This window comes from Cavia porcellus, unplaced genomic scaffold (assembly GCF_034190915.1).
Source record: "Cavia porcellus strain 051 isolate PalLab524CR breed Dunkin Hartley unplaced genomic scaffold, mCavPor4.1 scaffold_27, whole genome shotgun sequence".
NCBI classification, from domain to species: Eukaryota; Metazoa; Chordata; class Mammalia; order Rodentia; family Caviidae; genus Cavia; species Cavia porcellus.
The window spans coordinates 33,772,011-33,796,211 of NW_026947510.1; the positions used below are offsets into that span (position 1 = coordinate 33,772,011).

Sequence of the window (24,201 nt, forward strand, 5' to 3'; positions counted from 1 at the left end):
GGCAGGTGCTTATGCCGCTGAGCTAAATCCTCAGCCCCCTATCTTTATTTCTTTTACGCTGCCTCAGAAATAGGATGAATAAACATGACAGTTGTAGTTTTCAAACAACCAGATATAAATGTGAAAACGCTAGTTTTGTTATTTTATTTATTTATTTATTTATTTGATTTGAAGTTTTTAAGATTGGTAGAGTAGTCCTAAGGCCAGCCGGGATGGACCACATAGTGAGGCACTAAAATTAAAAATAAGCCCAACCTGGGCAATTTAGTGACTTCAAAAGACCCGGTTTCAAAACAAAATTTTTTGAAAGGGATGGGCATGTAGCTCAGCGGGAAGGCACTGGTTTCAGTGCCAAGCACCAAAAACAAAACAAAAACACTTTTATGGCAAAACCTCTAGTTTGAATTATAAATCCATACATTATGATCAGTAATGCTTGTGCTGTGTAATCATATGATTTACTAAAATGAAACATCAGTAATGCAAATGTCTTGAAAGTGAAATGGATCAAAAATCTAAAAAATAGAAACAATTGGCTAGAAGACAGAATAGGTAAAACTCTTGAAGTCATAGGCGTAGACAAAGACTTTATGAATAAAACCTCACTTGCATAAAAATTACTACAAAGAATCAACAGCTGAAATCACATCAAATTAAAAAGCTTTTGGCAAAAGAAGTTACATCCAAAAAACAACAACAACAACAACAAAAAAAAACGAAAGGAAAAGAAGCAACCAACAGAATGAAAAGACAACACACAGACTGGGAAAAAAATTTACCAGTTACTCCTCAGAAAGTACTAACATCTATTTTATTTTATTTTTATTTTTATTTTGAAGGTAGTAAAATACAACAAGACAAAACAGAGCCAATGGCAACAATGCATTGAAATTGGTACAGAACTTCACAGCAGGTTACCAGGATAACGGTAATAGGAACCATAATATATCTCATTATCTTCACAACAGTTGTCCATTCAGTCAGGTACAGCAAAATCAAATCAAAAACAGAACATTATAAAACCTATCAAAACAGAATAGAGCAAAACAGTTAATCAGAACAAAGCAAAACAGTGAAAACTATTTGCCTTCAAAGGGAAGACAGAAGGAAATCCCCCGTGTTTGCTATATTGCATGTGGTCATCCTCTCAAGGGCTGCTCAGGCCTCTGGCTCCGAGTTGCTAAAGGAGGGGGGCGAGTGGGATGTTTCATTCTCAGACAATGCAGGCTCATGGGGGACACTGACTTGTTCTCTTCCTGGCTCGGCCCAAGCTTGCTTGCGCAATAGCTGCTTACCAGGAAGACGGGTGGGTTGCTCTCTGCCATCTAGAATATATAAAGAATTCAAAGTGTTAAACCCTCCAATTTATTTATTTAATTTGTTTTCCAAATCCATTTTATTCCAAGGATAAAAATTTGAAAAAAGAAAAGAAAAAAAAACAACAAAATTTCAAAGCCTGTCAATTGGGGTAACCATGATACATACACTGTGCATTGTCATCCCCAAATCATTCACCCAGAGCACAAGACATTCAATTGTCTACATTCAATTGTCTGAACAATACCAGCACAAATCTTTCTCTTCAGTCAACTTAGAAAAATCAGTAGCATAGCTATCTTAGCTATTTTTTTATTATACATATACATGCACATATACATGTTTTTTCTTTCAGCTTCTCATACTAATGAAACAATACAATGTTTATACATGTGTGTTTTATTTATCTCACTAATGAGTGTGCTCTCAAGTTGCATCCATTTATCTATAAAAGTCTCTAGTTTATCATTCTTTATGGTTGAGTAGTACTCCATCATATAAAAATACCACATCATTTTTATCCATTCCTCAGTTGATGGACATTTAGATTATTTCCTAGATCTGGATGTTACAAACTGTGCTGCTATAAACATGGAAGCCCTTAATTTAAAGACCCAAACCAAACCAAACCAGATGTGGTGGTGCACTCCTATGATCTCAGCAGAAGGGAGACTGAGGCAAGGAAGATCATTGCAAGTTCAAGAACAGCCTGGGCTACAAGGCAAGCCTGAACTGCAAGTGAGACCCTGCCTCAAAAAGAATAAATGAGTAAAGACCCAACCCAAAAGTGGGCATCTGAAATGAACAGACATTTCTCAAATGAAAATGGTGAACATCACGGGTCATTTGAGAAACGCAAATTGAAACAACGCTGCTGAGATTCCACCTCACTCTGGGAACAATGACTATGATTAAGAAATCAACCAATAACAAACGCTTGAGGGGCTGTGGAGAAAAAGGGACCCTTCTCCACACTGCTAATAGGAGTGTGGACTGGAGCAACTACTGTGGAAATCAGTGTGCAGATTCCTCAAAAAGCTACAACTAGAAGTTCCATCTACCCACCTACTTTCCTTCTAGGTGTCTTCCCAAAAGAATTAAAAGCTCCCTGCTGTGGTGGTACATGCACACCTGTGTTTATAGTAACACAGTTTGTGATAGCTAAACCTTGGGGTCAGCCCACATGCTTAACAGTAGATGAATGGGTAAAGAAAAGGTGCTGTTTACATACAGTGGAGCAGCAGTCTGCTACACTGAAGGATAAACCTGAGAATTTAGTAAATGGATGTGTGTCATGACTGCAGTCTTTCTTAAAAAAGTTTTTTAAAGAGAAAAAAGAAATAACAGAAAAATCAAGAAGCAAACAAACCTTAAAAACAACAACAAAAGCAAAATGACAATAACAACAAATAGCTACATAGGTCTTCAAGATGATAGGAATTTAGCAATGGTTGCCATATTGCATATTGTTATCTTCAAAATAGTTGCTCAGGTTACCAGATACAGGAATAAAACATTGCATTTCAAAAATAAGACAGGAGGAAATCCTCCCCAGCTGCCGCAATGCGCCCTGCCATCCTCCAAACAGATGCCCAGACCTCCAGCCCTGGCCTGCAAAGTCAACCAAACAGTACAGGTGCTACTCCTTCCACTCAGCTGCTGCCACGGTGCCCTGAGCTCCTCCGAATCAGCACCCTGCTTGGGGGGCGGGAGCTGCTGCTCTTCTGGTCTCTCAGCTGGGGAACCATGGTTCGGCTCTTCCCACTCCCCATGGCCATGACCATAATCTTAGAGAAATAAGTTAGTCACACAAGTTTAAATACAGCATTGCTTCTCTTGTGTGAGAAGCTGAGAGTAAAGAAGGAGCATAACGGAGGACAGATATTGTGAGCAAGAAGAAAGTGTTCACGTGGGAAGGACACTGGGGGAGGGGAGGAAGGGAAAAGGGAGGGGCGAGGAATGGGAAGCAGGAGAATGAAGACATACCGGTACAGGCACGAGCTCCCTGTGATGAGCGTGATGCGGGGGGATGCGCACCGATAAAACACAGCAGCTCTGTGACTGAAGGAAGACAGAGGTGCAGACCGAGCTCATCCCCCCTGGGAGCACTGGGCTCCTCCTGCCAGCACCTCCTGCCAGCACCAGGCTCACTCCCGGGGGAAGGCAGCCCAAGGCTGGGCCCCCTTCTGCCCCAGGTCCATGAGAACCACTTCCTGTCAGTGCACTGTGGACATGTGGGCACCGCTGCAGTGGAGCGATCCCAGGGGAGGCAGAAGTACCAGGGAGCCTGGTCCAAACTGCTGACCCTCAGCACTGTCAGCCAGGCTCACTGCTGCCTGTCAGAAGTGGTAAGTGGTTGTCAGGTAAAAGTCACCAAAGGTGGACAGCAGTTGTGCAGCACTGGGGACTGAACCTGGGACCTTGTGCCTGTGGGCGAGATTCCTGCCCTGAGCCACCCTCCTGGCCTCTGATCGCCTCTTACTCTCTTGTTACTCCAGGCCACAGACACTCATGGTCTATGTTTTCATTTTGGGTTTTGTTTCGAGATAGGCTCTTTATTTTTATTTTATTTTGTGTGTGTATGTGTGCTTTTTGAAACAGGGTCTCACTATGAGTTCAAGTGGGCCTTGAGCTCACTTTGTAGCCCAGCTGGTCTCGAACTTGCAAGGATCCTCCTGCCTCAGCCTCCTGTTGAGAGAGGTCCTTGCTGCATAGCCCAGGTTGGCCTCAAACTCACTGCATTCTCCTCAGTATTGAGATTATCAGTGTGCTCCACGTTTTAAAATGTTTTTGTCCAGGATTTTGCTAAGATGCTCTGCTAGCCTTGAGTTTGCAATCATCTTGTCTCAACCTCCTAAGTAGCTGGAATCACAGGCTCACACCACCATGCCTGCTGTCCTGTGTTCTGTAAAGATTTACTATTGTTTATCTCTGACTGGGTGTGGTAGTGCACACCTGTACTCTAAATTCTCTGGAAGGCTGAGGCAGGAATATTGCAAGATCGAGTCCAGCTTGGGCAATTTAGCAACCAGCCAGTTCTCTGTTATTGCCTCATGTGACCCTGGCTCCTCCCTGCCTGCCAGCTGCTCTTGTCTGGGGCTCCAAGCAGCAGTTCTCTTTCCCTGACAGCCACAGATGCTGCTGACCCACCTGCCTGCCTGATCATCTTCTCTCTGCTGCTCTGCTGCGTCGCCTGCCTTCCTGGTAACACTCAGCCTTGGCTGGAAACTCCACTCGAGCCGGGCTTGCAAGTAACTCTGCTTGCATTGGAAAGGATCTGCCATTCTCTCTACTTTAAAGATTTGCTTATTTCAGAGTGTTATTCTCACTTGGTCTCTGCTCCTTGCTCAGCCCCATATTATAAGAAGACCCTCAGGGCCTACACCTTAGCGGGGCTCAGGAAGGAGAAGGGGGGGGGGGCCCGACGCCACGTCCTAGACTGCTGATCCTCAGGAGTGAAGTGCTTTCCTTATGTGCTGCTTAGCAAGAGCTCTTTTCTTCCTGCTTTGCTCCTAAAACTTCTCAAGCTTCCTCACTCAAAACTCTTCTTTCTGTCCAGCTGAAGTGGCACATGTATATAGTTCTAGAATTTGGGAGGCTGAGACAGGAGGGTTTTGAGCTCCAGGCCAGCTCAAGTCTAGCCTGGACTGCACAGCCAGATAAACACAAACAAAAAAGCAAATTCTTTCCCCTTATTATTCCCTCACCAGCCAGTGACTCTCAGCTGCACTCTTGCAGGTCTGCAGAATACCTAGGTTACTGACTTCTGTGTTGAGTTCAGCACTGGGTTCCTCCTTGATCCAGAACATGTCTGACTGCAGGGTTGGGCTGGGGCTCTCTCCACCCCAGATAATGTCTGGAGACCTTGTGTCCCAGCCAGAATCAGAGGACATCACTATCCCAGGCACAGCCAGGCAGCTCCTCTCCACTGTCCATGCCTCAAGTGTCAATCACCACTGTCCCTAAAGCTAGACAGCCTCACTCACCTTCCAAGATGAGATGATCCAAATTCTTCTGACAAATGTTAACACATCCATGATCCATTTTAGGGCGGGTCTTGCTGTGCTGCACAGGCTGGCCTCAAACTCAAGGGCAGCAGAGTTGATCCTCTTGCATCGGCCTCTGGTCCAGCTGGGACAAGAGCAGCACACTGCACCAAGCACCAAGGATGACATGACAGACAAAACACAGCAAAAAGAAAAGGACTCGTTAGGGAGGTGACAGGCATGCAAACCCTATGAACTGATGTCCTCAGGACATGAATCCACTTTGTGTGTCCAACCTCACAGACTCCAGTAGAAGCTGCACGCAGGCTGCTCGCAGGGTCCTCACTTCCCGGCCTGCTGGGGAAACGGCTCCAGGAGAGGGACGCAATGGTCCCCAGAGGACCACTGCAGGGGACAGGTGAGTGCTGTGCATCGGTGGACACACGGGTGGGAGGACCTGGAGCTTCTGTGAAAGAGCAGGGAAATTACCGTGAGTGGGGGCAGGTGATGTCACCCCAGCACCCCGGAGGCTAAGGCGGGAACATCACTGTGAACTGAGACCAGCCTGAGCTACCTAGTGAGAGTAAGGCCAGCCTGCACTAGGAAGAGAGACTGTTTCAAGAGAGAAAAGTAAAAACCAAAAAATGAAACAAAACAACATTGTAGGTGAAGCTCAGTGTGAAGGTCCTAGGGCGAAGGCACCATCCTTAGTTCCCAAATAAATAAAATAAATGAAAAGTGAGAAATTAAAGAATTAAGGACAAAATGACATTGGAAAAAGGGAGAAAACTGTGGAAAGGATGTGAGACTTGGGTGTAAGAGAGTAAGAAATCAGAAAGTGCCCTTTACTTGGTTTTGCCTGTATGTGTCATCAGTTCCAGTTTACTCTCTGGTCATTTGTCCTGAGAAGTTCTGCCTTTTTGTTTGCTTGTTCTGAGACAGGATCTCCCTATGTGTCTAGGCTGGCCTCCAACTCACTCTGGCCTTGAATGTACTATGTATCTCAGTCTGGCCTCAAACCCATGGAGATCCTCCTACCTCAGTTTCCCAAATGCTAGGATTATAGGCATGAGCCACCACACTCAGCTCCCAGCCCTGTTTTGTTTTGAGACAGGATCTCACTAAATTACTAAATTATAACAGTTGAGTTTGAATTTGGAATCCTCCTCCCTCAGCCCCTCAGAGTGCAGGGATTCCAGGTAGATGCTACCATGCCTGGCTATTCTAAGGGAATGTGTGTGATCTCCAGTTACATTCCCATTTGTTCCTTAACGGGCTTGGTTTGTAGCTAGACTTTATGGCCATAAGGTCCAGGGCGCTTCTCAGCAGTGCCGATTCTAAGAGGTATAATCAAAATATATGGTGAATGTTTAAATGTTAAAACATTACTATAGTAAAAAACATATCACCACTACTCTCCTTCAGAGTCCTCCCCTAGCCTAGAGCACACATAGCCCATCGTCTTGCTGTTTGCCGAGGCAGCTCTGGAAGTCCTCTTTCATGAGCGTCTCCATGATGTATGACCAAAAATACGATGGGTGCTGCTGAGAGCCACCCATCAGAAAGGCAGGCTTGTGAAAACATCACAGTGCGGCCGGCAGGTGGCCCATAACTTTAATGCCAGTTTCGGGAAGCTGAGGCAGGAGGATCACTGTGAACATGAGGCCAGCCTGAACCTCATGGTGAGAACTTTTCTCAAAAACAAACAAACAAAACCCCCAAAAAACAAAATATAAAAAAAAAACCATAAACATGCAGTGTATCTTCTTCCACCTTATTCAGCAGAGCTAGCACTGTGTGATGTCTGGCTCTTCTCCAAAGTTAAAATGACCAGGAAAGGGAAACAGTTTGAATGGATTCAGCCACAGCAGGACAACTGAAGACCCTCATGAAAGAGGACTTCCAGAACTACTTTAGGAAGCAGCAGGAGCCGTGGGATAAGGGTGTTTGAAGTGAGGGTGTAACTGAACCTGTGTCTTGTGAATGACAGAGAGAACCCTGCAGTGGCATCCGCTGAAAGTCTGGTTTCCTGCTGTGATGTCCATCTCCGTGCTCGGCATCTGTTTCATCCTGAGCACATTGGGTGAGTTCTCTGCCTCTGTGTGGCAACTCTGGATCCTCTTCCCAGTGACCTTTTAGGGATTTCTTGGAAAAGTGAGTTCCCTTTCTGGACACACATGCGCCCCTAACTGAGATGTCAGGCTTTTGGAGAAACGCACCATCGCTCATAGTGACTATGGAGAGCTGTGTGCACTTGCAAGCTTGCTGTGCATGGCCCTGACTGCCCTTCCCAGAAGTGGTCAACATAGTTTCGGTCAGTTTAAGCCACTGAATACAGTCCCAGAAGGTCCTTGCAACTCCAGGGCCTGGAATTTGGGATCAGGACGCCAGTGTGCCAGGGTCTGCTGGGGGACCATTTTCTGGCTTGCAGACTTCAGCACCTCGCCACATCCTCCTGTGGCAGGAAGAGAGGACACACTCTCTGCTGCCTGTTGCTTCTCTTGTTTTCTGTGTACGCTAGGTGAGTGCTCTATTTCTTAACTACATGTACAGCCCTTGGTCCCCTCTTGGAGGGTAACGATGGCACTCTAAGGATGCCACTTCAGCTCTTCTCTACAGCTTCCTGCTGTGGCTGTGATGGTGCACACCTTACCTGTGATCCCAGCATTCTGGGAGGCTGAGGCAGGAGAATCACAAGTTTGAGCCCAGCCTAGGCAATTTAGTGACTTAGCCAGCCTCATCACAAATCAACAAATAGAAAAGAGATGGGGGTGTAGTTTACTGTAAAGTCCCTGGGTGAATCCTCAGTACAAAAATGAATAAATAAATAACCCAAAACCAAACTAATTCTTGACTTTTCTTTCCTTTCCCAGTGAATAAGAATAATTCTGTATACAGCAACATTGGCAAGAGGCTCTCCAAGTTACAGAGCCATCAGAGATTCCTAAGTGTGGCCTGCAGGAGGGAGGCAGAAGGTCAGTTTGCAGGTAAGAAGCAATGAGACTTCTTTGGCTCCTGATTCGGTTCCTGGCCAGATGGTTCATATTTTTGGTGCTGAAACTTTCAAGTCCCAGGCTAGTGTCTCTGAGGCTCTTGTCAACTGTCCTACGTGCCAGTTTTAGAATGAAAGTGTTGGAGGCAGTGCTAGTTTTGACCTCAGAAATCTCAATTCCTCCTGCTGGTCCTGCAGGCGTAAGTGAGCATTGCTCTTCACGGCTGTTTCTGACCCCAGCCACGGCCTTGCAGCCTTCCCAGGTGTGCAGCCAACAGCATCCCTTGCCTGGGGCTTCTGCAGTCACCAAGAGACAACACACAGGATTCAGATGAGAGCAAAGTAGTGCCGGCTTGGTGGCATGCATCTGTAGTGCCAGTCACTCCAGAGGCTGAGGCAGAAAAATACCTTAAAATCAGGAGGCCAGCCCAGGCCACATCTCATAAAGCAAAACAAAATGAAGTAAAAGAAACAGCTTTGCTGTGGAGCAGGGCTCAGGAGGCTGTCACTGGTACAGTGCTTGCCTAGCACGCTGTAGGGTTCCATCCCCAGGACTGGACTGGGACCGGTCCTCTCCCCTAGGGGATAACTGCTGAGCTGTGTGCAGAGACAAAAGCGACCCTAAAGGACGTCAGACTTGCTATTTTCAGTTTTTTTGGTTTGAGATAGAGTCTCACTGTGTAGCCCAGGCTGGCCTCAAACTCCCGGCAGACTTGCCATTCAAGGATTAGAGCCTTGGAGAGCAGCTCCGGGTAGAGTGCCTGCCCGGCACCGCAAGACCCCAGTTTGAGGTCCAGCACTGGGGAAGGAGGGAAGAGGAAGTCGCTAAAGGAGGAGCAGGGGCTGTGCAGGTGACCTGCGGGGTCCTGCCCAGTTCCCCCACAGCAGGCAGCGGCTCAGTTGTGGCAATGGGAAGAGAAAATGGTTTGCTCTATTTTCTGTTCTTCTTTCGCATTTGCATTAAACATGGTTACAACATACCCCAGCTGGCAAAGGCTGTCCTTACCTGGAGACTACTCCACCTACTCAGCCTCCGGGTCAGAAACTTTGGTCTTCTGGTCACATAACTATCACTGTGCGTTTTCCTTTCCTTCTTTTTGTGGTCCCAAAGAAGGAGGAACCTAGAGCCTTTGCACTGAGCTGCGTGTCCAGCTGCCCTTCCTTTCTTTTCAGTTTAGGATGGTTCAGTTCTAGTCGATAAATTGTCTGGGCTGGGTGTGAATTTTTGATCCTCCTGCGTCAGCCTCCCAGAGTTCTGGGATTATAGGCATGCACCACCCTGCGCTGTTCAATACACATTTTTGCGGGAGAAGGAAGCATACTGAGAACTCTAAATTCATCTCCCGTGACACAGAGAAATCAAACTTCAATGATAGAAATTTTAATATAGTCATGTTATCTGGAGTTTTTTCATTTTTTTATCATCTGTGTCTCTAAGTCTGCCAATATTTTTGTTTTTTGAGACAGGGTCTCAATCTGTAGGTCAGGCTGGCCTTTAACTCACATGTAGCCCAGGCTACTGTCAAACTCACAGTGATCCTCCTGCCTCAGCCTCCTGTGTTGGGATTACAGGTGTGTGCCACTGTGCCTGGCTACAAACTTGTTTTCTCACCTAGCACATTTTTTTAGTACAGAGGAGTGAACCCAGGGCCTCCACACTGAGCTACATCCCCAGCCGTGTGTATATTTATATTTTGAGACAGGCTCAATTTAAGTTGCTAAATTGCCCAGACTGGGCTTGAACTTGAAATCTTCCTGCCTTGAATGGGCACAAACCACCACACCTGGCCATTTATTTTTTTTATTTTTTTTGTACCTGGAATCAAAATCATGACCTTGCATTTGCCAGGCAGACACTTATGCCGCTGAGATATATACGCTGCCCCTGGCCTGCCTATCTTTTCCTGCCCCTTTTCCTGCCCACCTGAGCAGGGCAGCAGCGTTGGACCAGAGGGGTCTCCAAGTGCTGCTTGCCAGCACAGCTTGCAAAGTTTCTGGGTCAGGGGAGAAGGACAGTGAGAGGACGGGAAAATAAAGAAAAGGGACAAAGGGTCAGGGAGAGCCCTTGCTGCTGGGAGAAAAGGAGCTGCCCAACCCCTGTAGCATGTATATTTATACACTCAGGAGGATGAGGACACTCTCAGCCCCTCTGCCTAGCACCTTGCCTGTCTGGCTCCCTGGGCACCCCGCCTTCTCAGAGCCAGACCTGCTTGTTTACCTGACTGGCTCTGGGCCCTCTGGGCTCCCAGGGTGGCCATTGACTTAGCCCCACCAGTGGGGTCCATCTCCAGGGTCAGCTGCTCCCTGGGTCCCAGCATGCTTACTTCATTCTCCTCTCCACCCATCCCAGTTCCGAGAGCGCCGGAGCACTGTGTGGGGTGCTGCCCCTGCCTTTGACCCCCTCTGAGGGCTGTACCTTTGCATCTGTGTCCCCTCAACAGCCTTCTCCAAAGACCACGTGTCACCCTGCTGACAAATGGAGGCTCTTCTGGGAAGTTTCCTCAACTTCGGAATTTTCCAGGCTTAAGACATCAGTTTTCTTTGTGGCACTTAGGATGCAACCCAAGCCCTTCACACTAAAGCCCCGGCCCTTTTTAGATACTTTTTTAAAAACAGGGTCTTGCTAATTTGCCAAATTGTCCAGGTTAGACTCAAACTTGCCGTCCTCCTGCCTGGGCCTCCCAGATTTCTAGAATTACAGCCGTGTACCACCATGGCAGGCTAAGAAACTAGGTGTGTTGTTTGGTTTTTTAATGACAGACTTCCTTCCTAGTTTATGTTACTCCACTCCTTTCAAACAACACGGACGTTATGTGAACCGCCTGAAATTGCTTCTGTGGCATGTGGAGGTAGCCTGAAGCCTTTTGGATTTTCCTTGCTTTCTGGGCAAGACAGTTTTCTTCCTTTCTCTATGTAGGATTCCTCTGTGTGCCCAGCACCTCTCACTGTGGGATGAGACAACTGGAGGTGCTGGCATTGTCTGGACCGCTTCCGTCTAGTTGATGAGGTGCCCCCATCCTGAACTTGCCTCTTCACGGGTCTCCAGGGCAGGCAGCCCTGGCATGGCCCACTTGTGAGCTCATCTAGGAAGCCTGGATGCGTCCTGCCAACCTGAATTTCAATTCCAGTCTAACACTACAATCACTCCAGGGCCACAAGATGAGTGGGAATTTTTTTTTCCCTTTTTCTCAAATCCATTTTATTTCAGGAAGGAAAAAAAAACAGAAAAAACCCAATGACAAAATTTCAAAACATGTCATTCAGGGGCAACAATGGTACACTACATACATTGCACATTGTCATCATCCCCAAATCATTCACCCAGAACGCAAGGCATCTACATTGACTGAACAATATCGGCACAAATCTTCTCTCCAGTGACCTCAGAGAAATCAGTAGTATAATTATCTTAACTAGTTTTGTTTAGGTGTGTGCCATTGCACTGGGGTGGACATGTTCCTGAAGCTACAGGAAGAGAGACTAAGAAAATGCTGGGCATTTAGGTTGTCTCCAAGAGCTAGCTTTTACAAGAGCTGCTGTAAACATGGGTGTACATATATCATGTGGTATGATGTTTTAAATTCTTTTGAGAAGATACACAGAAGGGGAATAGCTGGGTCTGATGGGACCTCTAGTAACAGTATTTTCAGGACTCTCCATACTGATTCCACAGTGGCTACACCAGTCTCAATTCAGGGCTGAGAATTCTTTCAGTCTTTTCCTGTAGCTTCAAGAACATGTCCAGGGGGCTGGAGGTTTAGCTCAGCGGCATAAGCACCTGCTTTGCAAGCAGGCGGTCATGAGTTCGATCCCTGGTACCGATAAAAATGAAAATGAAAAAGACCAAAAAAAAAAAAAAAAAAGAACATGTAGAGCCCAATGCAATGGCGCACACCTGTCATCCCAGTCACTTGGAAGACTGAGGCAAGAGGATTTCAAGTTCAAGACCAGTCTGGGCAATTTAAAGACACTCTGTCTCAAAATAAAATACAGTGGTGGTGTTGGGGACATAGGTAAGTGGCCAGGTGCTACCATGCTAGGCAGAGCTCCAACACCTGCATTGGAGAGCATGTCTAAATGACCCCCTGTGTTTAAATACCCTGTAATCTGTCCAGCTTCCTGAGCTCCATCTTCTTCTTGTGAATTTTATTTAATAGCAAGTAATCAGGTTTTGTTTGTTTGTTTGTTTTGGTACCAGGGATCGAACTCATGAAAATAATAACAAATGGTTAAGGTTATTTTTCACCAAAGATGTAGTGAAGGATTGTTCATGGATGATGACAGCAAATGGTAGCAGCTTGAAGTACCTGTCCAGAAGACCATTTTTGTGGGTCAGAAGCTGGAGTTGGAAAGTGAAGGCCCAGTGATACAAGAGATTTCTGCCTGTGTCACTGGTTTGGTTTGGGACACAGCTGTGTTCGCCTGTTCCCGCACTGTGGGCAATGGCTTTCCTCCTGCAGGAAGCAGGTGGTAAAGCTGTGCTATCAGCTGCATGGCCCCAAAACCTACATCAAATATCCTGCCTTGAGGTCATCGGCCAGTCCCTGTTCAGAATGAAATAGCCTAAGGATTGGGAAACATATCAGAGAGTTAATTCAGTTTCGAAGAAGTGCAGATCACTTATAGAACCTAACTGACCTCTAGTGAAACTTAAAACCTTTTTTTTTTTTTAACCCAGGGAACCCTCAACCCTGTTAGGTTGTATTTCTGCAGTAGGGTCAGGGTCTCACTAATTTACCCTTGCTGGCCTTGAATTTGTGGTATTCTTGCCTCAGCCTCCTTTTGAGTAGCAGGGACTTAACTTTCCACCAAAGATTTCTCTGTTTCCCTCTGTGTCTGTTTTAGAGAGTTGGAGCTGCTGCCCCACGCCCTGGAAGCTGTTTGAGTCCAGCTGTTACTTTATTGCCTCAACATCGCAATCTTGGGAGAAGAGCCGGGAATCCTGCATCACACTACAGGCTGACCTGGCTGTGATCCGCACCCAGGAGGAGCAGGTACTGAGAGGTCAGGGTGGACTCAGTGGCCAGCAGAAGCAGAAAAATTCTGTTTTGTTAGCCTCAATTTTTTTGGCCTCAATGTTTAAGAGAAAACATATCAGGTGCCGGGGCTCTTTAAACTAAACTCATGCAAGCCTGGTGTGCTGCACACCTGTAATCCCAGCACTCTAGAGGCTGTGGCAGGAGGAGCGTTGCAAGTTGAAGACAAGCCTGGGCTGCAAAGTGAGCTCAAGGCTAGCCTGAACTGCATAGTGAGACCTTATCTTAAAAAAAAAAAAAATCCAGATCCTCCTGCCTCAGCCTCCTGAGTGCTGGGATTACAGGTGTTCACCACCACACCCAGGTGAAGTGAGAAGGATTTTGAAAGGGGTTAATGGCAAGGTGGTAGTTACTGGAATACAAATTTTTTTTTTTTTTTTTTGTTACCGGGGATGGAACTCACGACCTCGGGCTTGCAAGGCAGGTGCTTATGCCGCTGAGCTAAATACTCAGCGGGAATACATTTTTTAAAACATCAGTCATTCACTATATTTTCCCTTACCTGGTATTTAGTAGTGACCAAGGAAAGTGTCCCACAGACTCGCAGTGACCACCACTGGAACTGGCTCCCGTCCTGCTGGCAGAGGAGGCCTGCACGCCTGCGCAGTGTGGCTCTTCCTGAATCTTCTTTGCTTTTTGCCCGACACCACTAGGCAGACTCATGTCGCCTCAAACCCTGAAAACTGTGATTGGATTCTCTCCTCTTCTCCCTCAGGATTTCATCATCCAGAACCTGAATAAAAACTCTGCATATTACCTGGGGCTGTCGGATCCAGAGGGCCACAGGCATTGGCAGTGGGTCGATCAGACACCATTACACAAATGTCACGTGAGTAGTTAGATAAAGGGATCCTGGGTCTCAGCCATGCAGGGCGTTGTGGTGTTGTGTGCACTGGGTAGGAAGCCAGGAAGCAAGCAGACAAAATGCCACAATTCTTTTTTTGAAAAACCCAACTCTGGTCTGGGTGTGGTGACACAGGCCTATAATCTCAGCACTTGAGAGGCTGAGGCAGGAAGAACACCATGACAGGGTTTCTCTATGCAGTGCAGGCTGGTCTTGAACTCACTCTGTAGCCCCCAGGCTGACCTGGAACATGCAGAGATCCTCTTGCCTTAGTCTCCTGAGTGCTAGGATTACAGACATGTGCCGCCATGCCCAGCCTAAAGTCTGTGCTTTAACTACACATGTGTCTCTAAGCTAACAAAGACTATCTCAGAGAAAAACCAATTAAATTTGGTATTTCCTTAAGAGGAGTAAATTATTTATGTTTGGGAGTCTTGCTACTTTACTCAGACTGACCTTGAATTTACAATCCTGCCAGAGTCTCTGGGACTGAGAGTACAGGCGTGTGCTGCCTTGCCTGGCCTTTTTTTTCCCTTTAGTTCCAGAGACACATGCTGGCCTGGAGTATTGGTGCACGCCTGCAATCCCAGCACTGTGGGAAGCTAATGAGGATTGCAAATTGGAGCTCGTCCTAAAAAGTTTTCACCTTAGTGAGACTGTCTCAAAATTAAAAATTCAAAAGGAGCTGGGGATGTAGCTCAGTGGCAGGAGTCCTGGGTTCAATCCCCTATTTCTCTCTCTCTCTCTCTCTCACTCACACACACACACACACACACACACACACACACACACCCCAGAAATGGGGCATCACTATGTTGCTCATGCTGGTCTCAGACCTCTGGGCTAAGGCAGTTCTGGTTTGTTGTTGTTTCTGATTGTTTTTAGTTTTTTGAGAGTCTCACTATGTAGTTCAAGCTGGCCTCAAATTCATGGCAGTCCTGCCTCAGCCTCCTGAGTGCTGGGATTATAGGTGGGCATGACTGAGCCTAGCTCTATAGTGATTCTTATTTCTGTAGTTCTTAAAAAGTAAAAGCTGGGAATGGGTACACACCATCAATCCCAGCCCTGGGGAGGCTGAGGTAGGAGGATTGCTATGAGTTTGAGGCCAGTTTGGGCTATACAGTGAGTTCAGCACCAGCCTGAACTACATATCAAGACCCTGTCTCAAAAGAAAAAAAAAAAAGAAAAAGGAAAAGAAGAACAGGGCTAGGGATTTAGCTCAGCAGCACAGCGCCTGCCTGGCAAGCACATGGTCCTAAGTTTGATTCCTGGTGCCAAAAATAAATAAATAAATAAATAAAAATTAAAAGCTGGGCATGCCACTAATCCCAACACTAGCGAGGCTGAGGCAGGCGTGTTGTACATTCATGGCCAACATATGTACATGATCAGCACGGCCTGTTTAAGTCTAGACTGGACTACATAATGAGATTTTGTTTCAAAAAGTAAAAAAGAGCTTGACATGGTAGCACACGCCTGTAATCCCAGCGCTCAGGAGGCTGAGGCAGCAGGATCACTGGTAATTCCAGGCCAGCCTGGGCTGCCTAGTGAGTGCTAGATCAGCTCTCTGTAGTGAGACTCTCTCAAAATAAATGAATGAATGAATAAATCAAGGAAAGGAGAAAACAGACTTTAAAATAGTTTAGTATACACCACTGCCTCTGGCATTCACATCAACTAGATGAAATATCCAGGGATATCACTGTTGTCTCCAGTTTTTATGATTGGAAAACTGAGAATCAGGGAAATTAAATTACTTGCTGAAACCTAAAGGTTGTAAGTAGAAGCCAGGAGCCCCTCAAGAAGCAGTGCCCAGCAGGGTGCTGCCCAGTGGAGAGAGGCCTCCTTCAGAGAAAGGAACAGAGGGGAGGATGGGGACGCAGCTGCAGGGCAGAAATCCGCAGTTTGCACACCGGGACCCTGACCTTTTCCAAACAGGACTTAAAGCACTGTTCTGCTCCTTTCTGTGACTTGCAGGTTCTCGCATGAGGGTGAGCCCAACCAGCCCACTGAGCGCTGCGTGGTGGTTGCCTTCCGGCCCACCACGGGCAGATGGGGCTGGAATGATATTTTCTGCGACGTGCCCCAGAAGTCACTGTGCAGGATGCCTGTGATCCACCTGTGAGGAGCAGCTTACAGCACAGGGTTTTCCACCTGGCATCCACAGGACAGATGTCTTGCTTGCTTGTTTAGGTCATGTGAGTTGGTAACATTCCCCAGGGGCTGTCACCTATCCCTCTGATGTCAAACTCAGGTCCTGCATTCATTCATTTATAGGTGAGGCTGGGGGTGGGGCTCGGGCTGAGTTCAAGGGTACAGCACCTGATATGCAGGAAGACCTGGCTTCAAATCCCCAGCACAGCAAAATAAAACTTAGAAAGTAATAAAATAAAATGAGCACTTTTGCAGCATTTCACAAATGCTGGAGCCTTCCGAGGGCCCTTCTGCCCAAGAACAGAAGGAGCCTGAGCCTCCTTTCCTAATTTCTCACCTCAAAGCCATGAAGTATTCATCATGTACCAAGTCCCCACAGAGTCATGTGTGGAAGCCCTGATCTTCAGTACCTCAGAAGGCAGTATTTGGAAAGACTTTCAGAGTGGGTTAAATTGAAATGAAGTCGTTAGAGGGAGCCCAAACCCAGTCACGCTAGTGTCCTTACAGGAGAAGAATTCGAATCAAGTGCGGTGGTGTGAGCCTGTAATCCCAGCACTCAAGGTTGCTGTGGGAGGATCACCAGGAGTTTGAGTTTGAGAGCAGCCTGGGCAACATAGTGAGTTCAAGCCCACCCTGAACTACAGAGCACAGAATCCTATCCCCCAAAAAATAATTTTGTAAAAATGTGGGGGATGAGCATGCATGCTTATAATCCTAGCATGAGGAGGCTGAGACGGGAGGACTGAAAGTTCAAATCCAGGTTGGGCAATTTAGCTCCTAATGAGACCCCACTTCAAAATAAAAATGAAAAGAACTTCAATGCAGCTCAGTGCCAAGACCCTGAGTTCGATCTCAAGTACCAAGAAGGAAAAAAATATCTGTATCTTCTCATCTCTATGTCCGTCTCAGTCCATGGCTGGGGATGTAGTTCAGTGATAGAGCACTTGCCTAGCATGCATGAGGTCTTCAAAAATAAGAATAAAATAAAATTTAGAAATACAATGTTTGCTGGGGATTTAGCTCAGTGGCATAAGCGTCTGCCTGGAAAGTACTAAAAAAAAAAAAAAAAAACGAAAAAAAATAAATACAATGTTCACTGGGCTTGGTGGCACACACCTGTAATCCCAGTACTGGGGAGACAGAGGCAAGAGGATTATTTTGAGTCTGAGACCAGCTACAAAGTAAACTCAAGACCAGCCTGAACTGTATAGTGAGATGTGTCTTAAATAGAAAAAAATACTCTTTAACTGGATATAACAGCTCATGCCTAAAATCCCAGCACTTGGGAGACAGAGGCAGGAGGATCTCATAAATTCAAGGCTGGCCTGGGGTACATAAGTGAATTCAAGGCCACCCTGAACTCCACAGTGAGACCTTGCCCCCCGCAAATGCAGTGCTCTATAACCAAACAGAAGTAATTGTAGCATCATTGATAAGTCTGTTGTTCACCCTTCCCCAGCCCCTGAGCTCTTGAGCTCCAACAACAGTCACAGCCAGTCTTCCATCCTGCAGCTGCCACCTGAGCCCAGGGAACTAAGCCTACTCTACTAGGACAAGGTGCTGTGTTCCACCCTCAGTCATAGGGTCTGTCCCCGGTAGCCCTCAGCTCTGCTCGCTCCCGCAGTCTCTCGCCCCCCTGCATCACCTATATGCGTCCCACTACCCCCCAGTCTTACCCATAAATGACTCCACTCAATACTCAACTCCATTCTCCTTTGGAGTCACTCCAGGAGGTCGCCCAGAACCCTCAAACTCAGGCTGGCTGTGTTCTTTACTGGGTCATCACCATTTACCTAATAAGAATCTAACCTCGACAGTAAATACTGGCGCTAAACTTCTCAGTCAGGTCTTTGGATTCTTCCCACTGATTGCCTAGCATGGCTCTGGGCCCTCACAGCGGCTCAGTTTCCCTTATTCATCCCTGAAATCCCTTGCTTGGGGTAATTCCCAGCCTTCATTTGTTCCTGGGGCGTCATGGAGTGCGTTGCACAGGCCAGAGGCTTTGGGTGCTAGCTGGGCCCTTAACTGCACCGAGCACAGTGGAACACAAACCGTCTCCACCATTCCCGAGAGTGGGCTTTTCCTTTCCTTCTCTTTTTGCAGTCACTGCTGGGGATTGGACCCAGGGTGTTTATGCTGAACTACATCACCAGCCCTTTTTTATTCTTTATTCTGAGAAGGTTCTTGTTAAGTAGATTCAGGCTGGCACTGAACTCACTATGTAGCCCAGGATGGCCTCAAACTTGTGAGGTTCCTCCTACTTACATGCTAGGAGTGCATGTGTGTGGCACCATGCCCGGCTAAATATGAACTTCTTGATGGGTGTGGTGCTCGCTTGTAATCTCAGCACTTGGGAGGCTAAAGTAGCAGGACTACTGGGAATTTGAGGCCAGCCTGGACTACATGGTGAGACCTTGTGTCCACCACCATCCCCACCACATAGAAAACAAGTTCTAAAAGGCACCAGGCATGGTGGTATAAGCCTGCAACCCCAGCACTTGGGATCCCTAAAAAAATTGGAAAATAGGAAAACTGATTTTGAGACAGAATTACATAGGTGTTGGGAAACACTAATTCATAATGGCTAATTTTCCATATTTCCCTATGGGGTAATAGGAAGGATTGGGGTTACTGGTACCACTCATCTGAGACTTCCCATCCATTCTTCTAAGCATAAGATCATCTATGCCTTGAGTCATCTCAGGATTATACTCCAGGTCAGGATACTTCTAAGCATAAGATTATTTTCACCCTCTTGAGTCTGAGTCTTCTGATGAATTGTAATCCTTTACAAGCCCCACCTATCCCTGTAGACACCTAATAAACTGTAGCTGCTTGGGGAGTGGAGGGTCCAATCCAGGGACACTGACTTCCCAGCCGTTGCTGGAATGCTAGATTTGTCTCTCCTTATTTTTCTCAAGGTATTCTTAAAACAGACAATGGGGACTCTGTCAGGCTTTGGATACACAGGGAGACTGTTACCAAAACAGCAAAACAGATAAAAACCAGAATCTTAAAATCTGCTCAAAGTACTAAGTTTACTCAGCTGACTTTCATCTCAGATCAGCCACTTACGTAACCAGGAGCAGGTTAATTATCTCTGTGCTTTATTTTCTATAAAATAAAGATACCAAAAGTGATCTACCTTTAGTGTTTTGAGAATCACATTAATTCCTGAACAAAACTTAGACCGATACCCAAGGAAAACTATTACCATGCAAGGAGAAAAGTCTCTCTAGGACGCTAAGGGATACATAGAATGCATTCTGTTCATTCATCCATGTTCTTGGGTTTTAACTCTTACTGACTTAGTAAATTTAGTAACATTGTAATAAAAATAAACTGGCTGCTTTTTCACTAGTCAGTGATGTGCAGATTCATGAAGGGAAATTAATAAAGATGGCTTTGTCACTAGGAACTGATGACTGCCTGCTTATACTCACAGTGGTGGACTGCAACGGGCTGAGCCATTCTTGGCAGGGCAGCCTCTACAGAGCAAGTGTGGGATGCATGAATGGTGCTGTGTGTGTGTGTGTGTGTGTGTGTGTGTGTGTGTGTGTGTGTACAGCAGTACTGGGGACTGAACTGAGGCCTTCACATTGAGCTCCATCCCCAGCCCTTTTTCTACTGAGGCAGGGCCTCCATAAGGTGCTTCACTGCCCAGGTGGAGCTCAAACTTTCCATCTTTCTGCCTCAGCCTCCTAGAATGCTGGGATCACAGGTGTGAGCCAGGTCACCTGGCTGAATGGTTTTTTGTCTTTTTTGAGACAAGGTCTCGCTATGCAGTTCAGGCTGGCCTTGAGCTCACTTTGTAGCCCAGGCTGGTCTCGAACTCGCAAGGATCCTCCCACCTCAGCCTCCTGAGTGCTGGGATTACAAGCGTGAGCCACCACGCCCGGCTCTACCTGGTTCAATGTTAACAGTTAACATTTCCTTGTGTTTCCCCACTGAAAGACCTCATACTTGAGGTAACCTCTGCCCCACCACCTTCAGAAAGCCCAAGGGGAGTAGTTTCTGTTTCATCAGCTCTGCCCAAGTTTATTGCTCTGCCCCAGGCCTCGGGCTGCTTTCCCTCTAAGCACTCAGTTTATCACCCTAACCACCAGTTTATCACTCTAACAAATGATAGCTGCTGGGCAGAGGACAGATGTCCTGTTTCTTGTATCCTACAAAGACTGTCTGCAAAGGCATGCCACTGGCAGAAATTCTAAGTCAGACATGGCGGGAGGACACCCTGGATCCTTCAGTCTTACTCTCAGCTTCTGACATACCATGGTCCCCACCTTACCTGCAGGAGGTCTAAACCTAGTCCCAGTAAATGCCTGCACCTATGGCAGTACTGAACCCTACACACACAGGTATATAAATTAGACCCAAGGGTGGGCATGTAGCTTAGAGGGAGAACCACTGCCTACCACATGCCAGGCCCTAGGTTCCAGGCCAGGGACCCCCCCACACACAAAAACAAAAAGAAGCTGGGCATGGTGGTGCACACCTGTAGCACAAGAGCTCTGAGAGGCTGAGGCAGGAAGATCGCAAGCTCAAGGCTGAACCAGAAAACTTATTCCATTACACAAACACAAACACACACACTTGCATGCATGCATGGGCACACACACAGCAGGGGGTATACCTCAGTGAGAAGGCCGAGTTCAACCCCTGATAACACACAAAGAAAATGAGAAAAAAATTAAAGACTAAACATAGTAAAAGACTAACAACCAATAACAACATAGAATTCTAACCATTTGCTGTAGTGAAGCCTGGGGGATTTACGCTGAACTAAGGCTGCGTATCATGGCTGAAACGGAGGACAAAGAATTCGAGGCCATGTGACAAGACCATTTCAGAATACATTTAGTTGATTTCTGCCATTTTTCACTTCATCCTGTCCCCAAAAGGCTGATAAGCTGAACAGGTTATCTCTTGTCCCATCAGTTGTCCCTTATGCAATTATATTGGGGGTATAAAAGCCTAAAAGACTAAGCATTTTCCCCCAGTACTGGGGCTAAGCCTGATGGTGCTCTACCCCTGAGCTACAACCCACACATTTGCAGGGCCAGGGGCCCAGACCAGGCTGTACAAGGGTCCTACTACTGTGCTGCAGTCCTAGCCCTATTTGAGACAAGAGATCCCTAAACTGCCCAGTTTAGCCTCAAATTAAGTATTCTCCTTCCTCAAACTCCACTGAGGACTAAGGGCTGAAGACATCCAAACAGCTAAAAACAGCCAGGTGTCGTGAGTGACACAGACCTGTAATCCCAGTATTTAGGAGGCTGAGGCAGGAAAGTCCGGAGTTGAAGCTAGGCTGCAGTACAGCGTAAGACTCTGTCAAAAAACAAAAAAAATAACAAAACCCAACCACCACAGAGCTAAGCACATAGGGTTTCTGGAGGTGATGAGGCACAGGTGACATGTTTCTCCCATGCCTTGCCTCTGCACTCGCCGGGCTGTTCCTCTGAATGTGTCTGAGTTTCCAAAGTCTGTGTCTTGAATGGCTCTGGTAAACTCCAAACATGCACTGCATCACAGATGCTTGGTCTGAAGCATCAGCCACGCTAGTGCTTTGTGGGATGAGCCCTCCACCCCCGGCACCTGCAGCTACTCCCAGGGGGACAGCTCCAGACTTAGCTGGATCAAGACAGCAGCTCATCACCAGATGCAGAGACAGGAGAACCTCAACAGCTCCATCACCTCACTCCACTGGACTCCTCGCTCTTGCGTCTGACATGTGCAGGAAACCAGCTATTCCAGTGTCTGGGCCTTTATTTCTCACCACCCAGATACTGGCAAGCTGTCAGAATTATACTCTAGGGCTTGGTGAAGACAAACTGTTCATTGAATCAAGATCAAAATGGTTTAAAGTTGGGCGTGGTGATGCATGCCTGTAATTCCAGCTCTCAGGAGGCTGAGGCAGGAGGACTGGCAAAGTTCAAGGTCAGCCTGGGCTACATAGTGAGACTGTCTCAAAATAAGGTTGTTTCTTTTTGTACATAAGGAAAGAAAGAGGGGCTGAAGGGAGGATAGGGGAATGGAAGAAAATTAAGATATATCATGTACAGGTGTAAATTCCCTATGATGAACATATTCATTATGTTTATCTAAAATGAAGATATATATCACCTGTAAGTATAAACTCCCTATGATGAATGTTATGTTTTTTTTGATGAATGTTATGTTTATCTAAAATGTACCAACAAATTTGTTTTAAACAGTCAATTTTAATAAGATCATCTGACAACAAAACATGATATCAAAATTTCCTTTTATTGCAACTCAGATTCATGAGAACCCGAAAATCTAATTATTTACGCTTGGGGTTCATCATAGAGTTTAACCTTTTAAAACAGAGTAGACCTGAGACCTACTAGAGCCTCTCTGGGTCAAATCAAAATGCCAAAGTGTATCGACGTCCTTCAACATCCTTCACACTATACAGATTGTCTGACTCACGCCTACACTAACTCTGTGTTCTACTCACCCCCTTAGTCTAGAGTTGTCAGAAGGATCCCATTGGTGAGACATGCAAAAACTGCAGGGGCACTTGAAACGCATGCTTCTTGGTTTATCCTGAAAGAAATGAGATAGATTAACTGGGGTGTTACATCTCCAAGAAATGTCATAAACCCTCAAATCCACTATTTTATTAAGAAATCTTTTCGGATAAAGAATGTCAAAAACAAGCCAAAGAGCTGGGGGTTTAGCTCAGCGGCACAAGTGCCTGCTTGGCAAGTGTAAGGTCATGAGTTCGATCCCCAGTATCAAAAACAACAAGAAGGCAGGCATGATGGTGCACACCTTGTAATCCCAGCTCTCAGCAAACTGAAGAGAACTGCCAGCTTGAGGCCAGCCTGAACCCATTTTCAATAAAGACCCCATTCTTAATAAAACAAAGAAAAGGACAGATCAAAACCAGTGCATCTTTGTAAGAATGAATGGGAGGCATCTGCCTAGCATGTCTGAGGTCCTGGGTGTGCTCTCCAGCACTGGGGAAAAAATTTTTAAAGGGGAAACAATTTTAGGAGGGGAAAAAGGAGAATTAAAATAACAGGTACCAAGCTGGACATGGCGGTGCACGCTGTACCCTGTAACCCCAACACTCTGGGGGAAGAGAATCACCAGTTTCAGCCCAGCTGAGCAATTCAGCCACTTAAGTGAGGCCCCAAAAGTCTCAATAAAACATAAAGGGATGGGGGTGGAGCTCAGTGTCAGGCCCAGGCTCCAGCTGCAACCCTCCCTCTGCCCGGAGCCCCTCATGGATGAACTACTACCAAGAGTGCACATCAGGACCAGTTCCCTCCAGTCTCCAGACAGAGGGGAGGCAGCACTCAGCACTTGCCTTGAAGCCCTTCACAGACCCCCCTCTCTCATTATTTCTCTGATGAGCTGCATAAAGAGAAAAAGTCCTTATTTGAAACTAGCCAGAGTCACCCACAAAGACAAACTCACCAGGGTGCCCTGCAGGGCCCGTGCTCCTGCTGGTGCTCTCCTGGGGCGCCTCACTCACCTGCCAGTACCTGAAGTTGAGCAGCAACCGGGACAGCATGGTAGGCACACCATGCCCGCCCAAGGGAGGAGGCACCGGCCCCAGGCTCTGCTCGTGCTGCCCATCACTCCAGTCTTTTTTGTCTTGTGTCCTCGCTCCAGTCTCCTATGGTTGTGGCGGAGGAGTAGGGAGCAGCTCAGCAGGGTTGAGTCAGGTTGCTGAAGTCTGTGACCAGCACTTCGGAGCCCTCTGTGAGAAAGCGGAGATGCATAGGCACCTGTGATACTCAGTGTGGCCCTGGAGTCACCATTGGAGTCCTGGTGGGGGAGGTCTCCATCCTTGGGTCCCGTTCCAAGGAGGGACATCAGTGCAACACCCTGGCCTGA

General features: G+C 46.7%; 1 protein-coding gene and 1 long non-coding RNA gene across 2 annotated transcripts; one reads left to right on the forward strand and one right to left on the reverse strand.

The window, feature by feature from the left end:
• Positions 1 to 805: 805 nt before the first annotated feature.
• LOC134473543 (uncharacterized) lies at positions 806 to 5,732 on the reverse strand. The gene is made up of 3 exons (XR_010043850.1): positions 5,600 to 5,732; positions 5,304 to 5,467; positions 806 to 1,325 (listed from the first exon to the last, which is right to left on the reverse strand). It is a non-coding gene; the product is annotated as an uncharacterized LOC134473543 (long non-coding RNA).
• Positions 5,614 to 19,733, forward strand: LOC100733544 (C-type lectin domain family 4 member C-like). The gene is made up of 6 exons (XM_063238175.1): positions 5,614 to 5,721; positions 7,294 to 7,386; positions 8,177 to 8,290; positions 13,141 to 13,289; positions 14,047 to 14,160; positions 16,153 to 19,733. Exons 1-6 carry the CDS (start codon positions 5,691 to 5,693, stop codon positions 16,162 to 16,164), a joined length of 513 nt encoding a protein of 170 aa, XP_063094245.1. The 5' UTR covers positions 5,614 to 5,690; the 3' UTR covers positions 16,165 to 19,733.
• The last annotated feature ends 4,468 nt before the right edge of the window (positions 19,734 to 24,201 follow it).

Bases quoted from the DNA above. Each gene is read 5' to 3' on its own strand.
- LOC100733544 (XM_063238175.1), top strand. From the start codon at position 5,691: ATGGTCCCCAGAGGACCACTGCAGGGGACAG. The intron at 7,387-8,176 runs GTGAGTTCTCTG...TTCCTTTCCCAG, and splicing joins TTTCATCCTGAGCACATTGG to TGAATAAGAATAATTCTGTA. The intron at 8,291-13,140 runs GTAAGAAGCAAT...TGTCTGTTTTAG, and splicing joins GGCAGAAGGTCAGTTTGCAG to AGAGTTGGAGCTGCTGCCCC.